Source organism: Myxocyprinus asiaticus, chromosome 23 (assembly GCF_019703515.2).
Source record: "Myxocyprinus asiaticus isolate MX2 ecotype Aquarium Trade chromosome 23, UBuf_Myxa_2, whole genome shotgun sequence".
In the NCBI taxonomy this organism is placed as follows: domain Eukaryota; kingdom Metazoa; phylum Chordata; class Actinopteri; order Cypriniformes; family Catostomidae; genus Myxocyprinus; species Myxocyprinus asiaticus.
The window spans coordinates 37,563,459-37,575,384 of NC_059366.1; the positions used below are offsets into that span (position 1 = coordinate 37,563,459).

The following is an 11,926-nucleotide window of genomic DNA, read 5'->3' on the forward strand; positions in this document are numbered from 1 at the left end:
CCGCGATACAGAAACAAAACAAAGCCATGTGCTCTCACAAGACAACAAAACACCCGAATGGCTTGAGCACATATCGCCAAGACAATAAGGCAATATATGCCCATTCCAACCGACAAGACGAGAGAATGCGTAGCAATGGCAAACAAAGCGATGCCACGCATTCTCACACTAAACAAACCTGAGCATACATTGCGATGCAAATAGCACGCAATGCACGCAACAGGTGACAAAAACAAGATAGGACACCTGTGAGAGAGTTCGGCCACACACACACCCGACACCTTACACCAAAGTGATCGAACTTGAAGACAACATGAAGAGAGCTCATGACCCGGGCACGCAATGCAATGAGAGCGCGACGTGAGGCACACCCGTGTTCGCAAGAGACAGACAAACTATTGACGTGGATGCATGCTGCCAAGATGACATAAGCGCGATGCACCCACGTCAATGACAGACAGACATGGAGCATGAGTGTCCGGATCCTGACACAGACCGAAACCGAACCAGACAGGAAGTCAGGATCCAGACACCGTGCTCCTGACATGAAACAAGACAGACCGAAGAGCGCACGGCAGGGAATACAACCGAAACAGTGTGCTCACACAAAGACAGACACCGAAACACAAGACAGACATGGGATGATGATGCCACGGTCCTGTCAGACAAAACCCCAGACTGACAGAATGACAGGAACGTGACAGTTAATCCACAGAGTGTATTAATGTGGAAGAATAGCTTGCACCCTACATGCTTCCCTTCCCCATGGGATGGGAGGGAGGTATTAAAGGGACAGCTCACCCAAAAATCGAAATTTCTGTCATCAATTACTTACCCTCATGTTATTTTAAACTCGTACGAGGCAGAATTTTAGGGACTTGCATCTTCAGTCATCATTCACTTTCATTGTGTGAAACAAGAGGCAATGAAAACTGAGGTTAAAATTTTGTCTATTATTTTTAACTGGTTTGTGTTCAAGACAAGAAATTTAGTCATATGGGTTTGAAACAACATGAGGGCAAATAATTGATGACAGAATTTTTATTTTTGGGTGTACTGTGCCTTTAAGGGGTGAGAGATGAGGAAGAGAGGAAAAATAGAGACCATCATCATGCTTATTCACTCATTCAGACATAAGGTCATGAGCTCTAACATGCTTATTTTTTATTTATCCATTGGCTAATCACTGCTTTGCGAATGCACGGAACAAAATCTCTTGATTTGCTTCAAATATTGGAGAGTTTCTCTGTGGTTTCCACACAGCGCTGCACCAATTATCTGTAATTGTTAGGCCTGTGGGATTGTTTGATTCAAGCAGCCATCAGACCAATTCCAAAACAATTACATTCCACCATCCAGCATCATGCAGTAGAGGAGCGATCAGTGTCAATTTCAAAATATACAAAATATTACATTTTTAAAACCAGAAAACCGTTTCGTTTAAAAACCAAAAGCCAAAAACGAACACTTTTTTTTGCAGAACAAACCGAAAACTGGAAACGAAGTCCCTTTAAATTGTTCCGGAGTGAAAATATTATTTGTAAATGCTGGTAACCGGTTAATAACCAGTTTTAACACTTTGATTCCGAAGGAAACCACTAGTTTAAAAACCAATGATAAAAAAATTACAATTATTCTGCCCGCAAAGGGTGATAGTCCAAATGCACAGTGTGTGCATGCAGGAGAGAGAGATTTAGGCTATTAATTGATTTTAGTTGGCCAAAATAATATTTATAATATTTGAAATAGTGAACCAGAATGAAAAAATACTGTTTCTGCTCAGAACAAACTGAAATAAAAAACATTTAGTTTTTGTCCTTGTTTAAAACTATGACAGTCTAAACAAAGAGTAAAATATACATATACCATTTTAGTATTTATTGTATGAAAATGATTTCAGTCCATATTTTTTTTTAATTATACTGTATCTGTCCCACAGTTGTGGCTTCATTCTCACCACACCAAACAATTTTGCCCCTAATGAAGTTTTTTCAAAAGTTAGTGTACTTGTTTACCAAGTCAACACAAGTGTCAGTAAAGAGCACACTTGAAATTATGAAACAAGTGATGTTTGAAGAAAAAAAAAAAATCAAGGTAAATATCACTTGTGACCAGAGTATGTTTATTGGAGCTTATTTCCAGTCAAGCTATAACATTAGTTTTTTATTTCAAAAATGTTAAAAATGCAATTTCCATCACAGTAAATTTCACAAGAGAATTCTATTAAACACAATACAGAATTTAAGATGTGGTGGAAATGACACTGTGGAGGGAATTTTCATGACTTTCAGAAAGAAATGACAAAAATGACATGCATGTTGGACATTGTTAGTAGACAATAAAAAAATAGTGAGAGTGTGAAAATGTTTTTAAAGAGACTTTACTTTCTAGAAATCCACAGTGCTAAAGTGCCCAAAGTTAAATAAAATCCAAACTACAGAACATTTTGACAAATGTACAGTTACTGCATTTTTGCCCTTCCACAGCAAAACTGACTTCATATACATCCACAAAAATGTTTATTGGAAAATAGCTGAAGTTTGTCAAGGCCTAAACTAATTTGTTTAGCTTTATTTGTTTCCAGATGCTGATTTCAGCTTAATTTGTTTGACAGTATAATGAAACACTACAGGTGATTGTATCTATTCAGAGAAACCACTACCGAATCCATATTTAGAATGTTCCACGAATGTGATATTTCTAACACAGCTGTGTCTCGTCCTTTTCCATAGGACAAGGCAATGCCAAACAAGAACCCTTGGGAGAGCTTCAACCCGGCAAGTGAATATCAGAACTACGCCACAATGAATGTACTAGAATCAGACACAAAGAACTCTCTGGAGATGACTAACGCTGAGTGGGAAAAGTGTGTCAGCCTCCCTTTGGACGTCCAGGAGGGAGACTTTCAGACAGAAGTCTGAGGTATAATGAAGCAGGGACGTGACAAAGGTGGACATATTTTGCACTGAACAAAATCACGGCAGACTTTTCTCACAGCCTTGGAGAGACATATCTGGATTCTATGAGTATAGCAGGGACAATATGTGCCAATAAGATTTTAAAAAAAGAACGACAGATTAAAAAGACTTTAGAAAAAGACAAAACACATCTGTGTTATCTTTTATTTTTTTTGTATTCTCACTCGTGTATTTAGTGGGGGGCTGATATGTACAATATTGAACATCATGTGTTTCAAAAAGTACCAGTTGGAAAATAGTTGGTTCCAAAAGTGATATATTTCCAGATGAAACCTCAAAGAGACAAACAAGACGCAAGGTGACGTCCACCCACATGTTTTTTTTTTTTTTTGTTTTTTTTTTTTTTGCGAGAGACGAGCCCAGGAACACAATGTATATACTAAAGCAGGTTTTTAAAAAGTTTATAACAAGTCCGTTTGGCCATTACTACACTTTTTACTTTATAATATGAAAAGAGAAAAATATTTCAGAGGTGACGGGGATTTTTTTCTGTCAGTTAAAAATGAATGTTTGTCAAGCTACATTCTTCATTGCTTTAAATGCAATAAAGGTAATACTCACTTTTTTATGAATAATATATTTCAGAACTTTAATACTGCAGAATCTGCTTGGAAGCTCCGTAAGCTCTCTCTCTCATCTGCAGCCCTGTATGAAATATTTAAAAATCCAAAATGTTGTATGGTGTAAATAAAAATTTTGTCTACATATGTTTTACCTGTGCCAAATTTATTTTAATGAGAAAAGAGAAAATGCCCACTTGATGAGAGAGTTATAGCGAAAAATGTTAACATTTGAAAAAGGAATGTAAATAAAAGAGGAAATATGTTCGTACTGCTTCAGAGAGCTTGTCAACTTACTCCTGTGTTGTGCTACGTGTCTCTGTTGCTCTATCTGTACTTTTTTTTTATGGACAAACTCAAAGGAAAAATTCTCGATGGTCATTCTTTATTCAGCAGAAAAATGTTCTGTAATGATTTCAGACCTAAAGGCAAATAACAACAGGGTAATTTTAACAGCCATTAGTGGATAGAGACAGTCGAGCGTTGCACTGGATATAAAAATAGCTCTGTGAGGCTAATAACAGGAAGTGTAGTCACTTCGGGGTAACAGCGCATCGCATATGGCGTACCCTCTGTGCCATTATGCTATCAGCCGAGGACCTGACAGGACTGAGAAAAATGAACCAGAAAAACTGCACAAATATAATCATACCTCTTGTGCCCTAAAGGTGCCAGTTTATACACCAATATATTGGTTAAAATTAAAATTCTGTCATCATTTACTCAACCTCATATTGTCCATGACTTTCTTTTGTCCATGGAACACATTAACATACTGCCTAAAATCTCCTTTTGTGTTTCACCAAGGAAAGAAGTCCTCTGGGTTTGAGTTTGGAACAACACAATGGTTTTTATGGAGCATTCTTGTTTTCTTTTTAGTAATTTATGCTGCGACATCTAAATACCAATCTAAATCCCTCAAAACCTCATTCTCTGTGATTTTGGAGGCAAACTCTCCCTGATAAGTTTAGCTTGAGGCTGGCAGAGGGTTATTTGTTTAACAGCCCTCTGTATGGAGTGAAGAGGTGGAAGCATAGGCAACTCTTCTTTATTTGTATAACTGTGTGCATTGCACCATCCATTAGAGTTAAACAAGCAAGCTGAATGCAAACTCTGTGATCATTTCCCAGAGAGACAGAGAGAGATAGAAAGCCAAGAACAGGAGCTCACCTGAAATATAGATGCCTGAAATACAGAAAAAGGCTGTGCAGTCATGTACTGCTGCTACATATAGACCTCTCTATGATGCCAAGGGCATTTTTTAGTTCTCTATAGCATATGCTGCAATTGCGTGACTCATTCTGTTGTTACTGGTTTCAAGTACAGATTGTCTTCAAACTAATGCCATGAATGGGAAGAATATTATGTTTACCTTCACATATTTTAACTACTGTAAATACACTGATCAGCCACAACATTAAAACCACTGACAGGTGAAGTGAATAACATGTATTATCTCATTACAATGACACCTGTCAAGGGGTGGGATATATTAGGCAGCAAGTGTGCAGTCAGTTCTTGAATTTCATGTGTTGGAAGCAGGACAAATGGGCAAGTGTAAGGATCTGAGCAACTTTGACAAAGGCCAAATTGTGATGGCTAGACAACTGGGTCAGAGCATCTCCAAAACAGCAGGTCTTGTGGGGTATTCCTAGAATGCAGTGGTTAGTACCTACCAAAAGTGGTCTAAGGAAGGACAACCAGTGAACCGGCGAGAGCATGGGGAGCGAAGGCTAGCCCGTCTGGTCAGATCCCACAGAAGAGCTACTGTAGCTCAGATTGCTGAAAAACGAATTGCTGGCAATGATAACAGTGTCAGAGCACACAGTACATCGCAGCTTGCTGCATATGGGGCAGTCAGAGTGCCCATGCTGACCCCTGTCCACTGCTGTAAGCGCCTACAATGGGCACGTGAGCATCAGAACTGGACCATTGAGCAATGGAAGAAGGTGGCCTGGTCTGATGAATCACATTTTCTTTTAGATCATGTGGATGGCCAGGTGCGTGTGCATCATTTACCTGGGGAAGAGATGACTGCAGGATGCACTATGGGAAGAAGTCCCACTGCCGGCGGAGGCAGTGTGATGCTCTGGGCAATGTTCTGCTGGGAAACCTTGGGTCCTGGCATTCATGTGGATGTTAATTTGACACGTACAACCTACCTAAAGATTGTTGCAGACCACGTACACCCCTTTGTGGCAACGGTCGGTATTCCCTGTTGGCAGTGGCCTCTTTCAGCAGGATAATGCACCCTGCCACACTGCAAAAATTGTTCAGGAATGGTTTAAGGAACATGACAAAGTGTTCAAGGTGTTGATTTGGCCCCCAAATTCCCCAGATCTCAATACGATTGAGCATCTATGGGATAAGCTAGACCAACAGGTCCGAACCATGGAGGCCCCACCTCACAACTTACAGAACTTAAAGGATCTGCTGTTAACGTCTTGCTGCCAGATACCACAGGACACCTTCAGAGGTCTTGTGGAGTCTATGTCTCGACGGGTCAGAGCTGTTTTGGCAGCACGAGGGGGACCTACATGATATTAGGCAGGTGGTTTTAATGTTGTGGCTGATCTGTGTATATGAAAAATGCCATGCAGAGACTACATTAACAATTTTGTATTTTTATTTTTTGTGATTGAGCAAACAATTCACTAAAAAGGTGTTTTGAATCAATTGACTGAAATTGGCAAAATGAAAAGTTTACGCCATTTTTGCTGCAGAATGTGATTTTTTTTTTTTTTTTTTTTTTTTTTTTGTCACAAATCTAGTCTAATGACACACAGAGATTGTCTACAGACTTATGTTATGAATGAGAGGAAGCACAGTCACATACACACTTTGTCAATCATGGGGATCCAATAGGACTTTCCATCTTTAAACTCATCAGGTTGGCTCTCAGTGATACTCCAGGAGATCATTTTAAACTCTGGGATTAGATTTAATATTTTCGACAGATACATTTGGGTTTCATCGACTGACTGATGACAGATGGGACAATAAAAGTGGGTAAAAAGGGATTATATGGCTGAACTTCAGCTTAACTAGTCCTTCTGATATGGGCCATGAGTGCTGTCCCCTGACTGACACATTAATGTGCATTAAAATTATACAGAGCAACACGCTTGCTGCCATGGTGACATATAAGAGCAAATGAAAATGTCCCAGATTCATCCCCTACTCTATTAAAGAAGTGATTTTTTGCTTTGAGGTCTGTAATAGTCGACCGATATGGATTTTTAATTGCCGATATTGATAATATCTTGAGAACAGTGTGACCAACTGGCAATATAAAATACATTTTAAGGATACTAAATAAAATACACACAAAATTGCTACATTTAAAACACTTATTTTTACACAGAATTTAAATATTGGAAAAAAAAAATTGTGGCTTTAAGTTAGTTTTTTATTAGCTTTGGGGTCATCTGTATGCTGGTTTAGTCCTAAATGTTCCCAGAATTAACTTTTTGCAGATATACGCAAATTTAATTTAAAATGAACAGTCTTTCTTTTCAAGGAAAATGGAGCAAAAATATTGATGACTCTACACAGATATCTGTCCAATCAATTGCTCTCTAGAATGAGAATGTCCCATAATGATCCAGTAAGTAGCAAATCATGGTTCATAGCTGTGACGTAAACTAAGCCTTTTGGCTATTTAAAAAAATGGGCTGAGCCCTTTGATATGTTCTGCTCAAACTTGTTTCAATAGAAAATGCATCAACACAGGAAAGAAAATTGCACTCATAAACCGAATTCAGACTGGCGATAAATTCAAAATCGCATACTACCATACTGGTCCTAATATTTCTGCCAATTCTACACTCACGGAGCACTTAATTAGGAACACTATAGTAATACTAGTGCCTCACTTTGCTCTCAAAACGGTCTCAATTCTTCGTGGCATGGATTCCACAAGATTTTGGAAATATTCCTTTGAGATTCTGGTCCATGTTGGCATGATTGCATCACACATTTTCTGCAGATTTGTCAGCTGCACATTCATTCTGCGAATTTCCCGTTCAACCACATCCCAAAGGTGTTTTATTGGATTAGATCCAGTGACTGGGAAGGCCACTGAAGAACGGTGAACTCATTGTCATGTTCATGAAACCAGTTTGAGACGACTTTTGAGATGACGAGATATGGTGGATTATCATGCTGGAAGTAGCCAGTAGAAGATGGGTAAATTGTGGCCATAAAGGGATGCACATGGTCAGCAACAATACTCAAATAGGCTGTGGCATTCAAGTGATGATTGATTGGTATTAACGGGCACACAATGTGCCGAGAACACACTCCCCACACAATTACACCGACACCAGCCTGGATTGTTGACACAAGGCAGGTTGGGTCCATGGATTTATGCTGTTGGCACCAAATTCTGACCCTACCATCTGTGTGCCTCAGCAGAAATCGAGATTCATCAGACCAGGCAACATTTTTCCAGTCTACAACTGTCCAGTTTTAGTAAGCCTGTGCCCACTGCAGCCTCAGCTTTCTGTTCTTGGCTGACAGAAGTGGAACCCGACATGGTCTTCTGCTGTTGAATCCCATCCACCTCAAGTTTCGATGTGTTGTGCATTCTGAGATGCTATTCTACTCTTTACAATTGTACAGAGTGGTTATCTGAGTTACTATAGCCTTTCTGTCATCTCGAACTAGTCTGGCCATAATCTATTGACCTCTCTCATCAACAATGCGTTTCCATCTGCAGAACTGCCACTTATTGGATGTTTTTTGTTTTTGTTATCATTCTGAGAAAACTCTACTTCTGAGACTGTTATGAGTGAAAATCCCAGGAGATCAGCAGTTTCAGAAATATTCAAACCAGCCCGTCTGGCACCAACAATCATGCCACGGACGAAATCACTGTGATCACATTTTTTTCGGAACCAGAAAACAGTAAGGCGGCAATCAGAATCATCATGGCACCGCCCAGTAGTTGGTCAGGACAACTGTGGATACCTACATTTTTTTACTTAAGGATTTTTACTTGCCTTGTTCTGTATGTTTCGTGGCAGTTTTTTTAATTAACATAGAGGCGTAACAATGACAACTTTTAAATCCTCTCACACAAATCACATGTAAAACACAGATTATTAGTTCTTATTACATGGCTCTCTGGAATAATCGATTCTGATTGGTCAATGGTGCCATCCAGCGTTCAGATATTGCTCTGTAACAACTGCACATCTGGGGATTAAGACGTAACAGACCACTCATCCGGGTTCTGTGAGCCACCTCTCCTGCTTCTCGGATCACTGTACGATCTCTACAAGTAAGCTAATAAAATAATCTCACCTCAAATAAATGTTTCATGTGCATTTATTTATTTATTTGGCAAGTAGTCTTGTAATAGGCTGTATAATGAGACAGTCATTTTCACACAATAAACACCAACAGAACTCAGATGCAAACCGGAGGTTGATTTCAGCTGTTCAGCTATTTCTTTCTTCTCAAATTACATAATTTCAATGCAAATCAATATTTGTGCTTCGCATCGGGGTCCTGAGCAACCTGTCAGGGTTTATTGTGAGATAGCAACCATCTAACTGTATATTATCCCACTTATTACATGGGCGACTAACCAAATAAATAAATACATGGACATGAAATACTGATTTGCACTGAAATTGTGTAATTTGAGAAGAAATCACTAAACAGCTGAAATCAGCCTCTGAGTTCTGTTGGTGGTTATTTTGTTTATTTTGTCAGACTCCTCATTATTCTTACATAAACACATAATTTTCGCTATGTTTCTAACATATTACTATCTTATGACAATTTTCTATAGCACATGACTTGTTAGGCTTTACATTTTTACATTTGAGTGGGATACAATTCCTGCGAAGCACTTGAGTAAACATGAGAGCCGAAATTGTCATAGAAGCATGACAAAATGACATGATTTCTTCAGCACAGTTTTTATCTCACATTTGCTTTTTATGACATCGGTTAGGTTTAGGTTTAAGGTTGGGAGCTACATTTTGTTGGTTCAAAACTCATTAGATCATTAACCTTAAAAGCATCATCTGTTTTTCATGTCACATTTGCTTATTATGACATTATCGGTTAGGTTTATGTCTAAGGTTTAGTGTAGGGAGGTATGATTTGTCGATTAAAACTCGATAGGATTTAACCTTAAAAACCACATCTGTTTAGGAGACAATGTAACTCGCTTTTAGCACAACACAGTGGGCATTTCACCTCAGAATAGAAGTAAGGAACCACGTAAGATCATTTTCCCGTAATTTAAGTAACATGAGACGAGGCTGATATATGTTCTGAATTGAGGTAGGGTCAAAAATCATCACAAAATCATTGAAAACAAAAAATTGATCTTATCTTTTGACTGTCAGTAGATTATGGAACTGTGGCAGAAAGACAATGTTTGTTAATTGACCAATTGGGCAGAACTATCGGTCGATAAAGATAATCGCAAAATGGCCAAATATGGGCCTGTCTGTTATTGATAGAAAAATTAACTAAACAGAAGTGAACTCTTCAAAGTTTAGATGAGTCACAGGAAAATATAACTTTTTCTCAGAAATCAAATTAAGAATTCTTTTTCAGTCCTCTCATACTCAATGGACAGAGTGAATAACAAATCAGTATGCTCAAAGCAATTAGGAAGGTAGTTGCAACCTAATGATGAGCATTAACAGACAAAAGCGTTCATTAGAGCGTAAATGTTGACCTCTAAGGTCAGAAAATATGCAGTAATGAGGGTTGGATTGACAGTGACTTGGTATGTCACCATACTAAAAATAATAAAGACCATGAGACAAGCCCATTATGGCATCAGTCAAACATGACACACTCTCACACACACATTTAAGAGATCCCATTCTCCCCGGCACTGAATGAAAACATGTTTGTCCTCCTCTGTTCTTCAATGTGCAAATCAAAATGTCAAATCCATCACATTACAGGCTAGTGGGAAATCACACCAAATGCTTAAACAGTGAGAGGGCCCTGGTGGGTACTTGTAGGTCCTGCAGGGGACACACGGAGAGGTAGAACAGACTCATCTCTGATAGAAATCAGTCGCATACAGGAGAGAAAATTGAAACGTCTTTTGTGAAGATTAGTGTTGAAATCCTGTAACGTCTGAAGGATCTAGGTGCAGCAAACTTTTAATGATAAATAAATAAATCAAAATACAAAAACAGGATAAATGCTGGAACAGAGCAAGACTGGGAAACAAAAACAAACATCTACAAACAAGATAACAACTGGAAAATGAACTGGAGAAAAACACAACAACTGACAAAGGTAAAACAAACATCAGGGCAATATATACACAGGGATAAAGGAGGTAAATGAAACAGGTGAGAACAATAGGGAACAGCAGGTAGTGATCAGGGCAGTGAATTATGGGAAATGTAGTGCAAGGGAGACTAGAGACAGATGACAGAGGCAAAACACAGGGCAAAACAACAGTGAATGATGACAAATCCATTCAGTGATTGGAAAGGACAAGGGCCAATGAGACTAAATAGTTTCTACTGGATCATGAAAAATGTGATGTTATGTTATGTTATAATTGTTGCTGTGTAATAGAGTCATTCCAAACAATTTAATTGAAAGTTGATGCTAACTTTTCTAAGGGTAGAACATATTAATCTTATTGCGTCCTATTAAAGCAGTTAACAAGAGACTGTGCTTTACTATGGTAAAATCACTGTAACACACATTCCCGAGTGGTTTACTGCTGTTATAAAATGGCAAAATATGATAAAAGACACCAGTGTTCAATAAATAGTTACATTTGGTCAAATAGTTTAATGTATTAAACATAATAATTGCAAATATATATATATATATATAGAGAGAGAGAGAGAGAGAGAGAGAGAGAGAGAGAGAGAGAGAGAGAGAGAGAGAGAGAGAGAGAGAGAGAGAGAGAGAGAGAGAGAGTTGTGCTCAAAAGTTTGCATACCTTTGGAGAATTGGTAATATATGTACCATTTTTAAAGAAAACATGGGTGAGCAGGCAAAATATATTTCTTTTATTTCTTATGGGATTCATATTCAGGTTATAACAGAATGGCACAATCATAAAACAAAACATGGCAACAAAAAAAAAATTAAATGACCCCTGTTCAAATGTCTGCATACCCTTAGTTCTTAATACTGTGTACTGCCCCCTTTAGCATCAATGACAGCATGCAGTCTTTTGTAATAGTGGTCTATGAGGCCCCAGATTCTAGCAGGTGATATAGCTGCCCATTCGTCTTGCAAAGTCTTTGGTCGTCCTGCATGAACCGCATGTTTGAGATCTCCCCAGAGTGGCTCGGTGATATTAAGGTCAGGAGACTGTGATGGCTGCTCCAGAACCTTCACCTTTTTCTGCTGTAACCACCGGAGGATGGACAATGACTG

At 38.6% G+C, this 11,926-nt stretch overlaps 1 protein-coding gene across 4 annotated transcripts in view; it reads left to right on the plus strand.

Annotated features, from left to right (window-relative positions):
- Window positions 1–3,683, plus strand: part of LOC127414060 (adhesion G protein-coupled receptor B3-like) — a 254,114-nt gene extending 250,431 nt beyond the window's left edge. For all 4 annotated transcript variants that reach the window (XM_051651758.1, XM_051651760.1, XM_051651762.1 and 1 more), the window contains one exon: window positions 2,733–3,683. In XM_051651758.1, the coding sequence (XP_051507718.1) occupies window positions 2,733–2,921 (189 nt within the window). In that variant the 3' untranslated portion in view covers window positions 2,922–3,683. The remainder of the gene's footprint in view (window positions 1–2,732) is intronic.
- The last annotated feature ends 8,243 nt before the right edge of the window (window positions 3,684–11,926 follow it).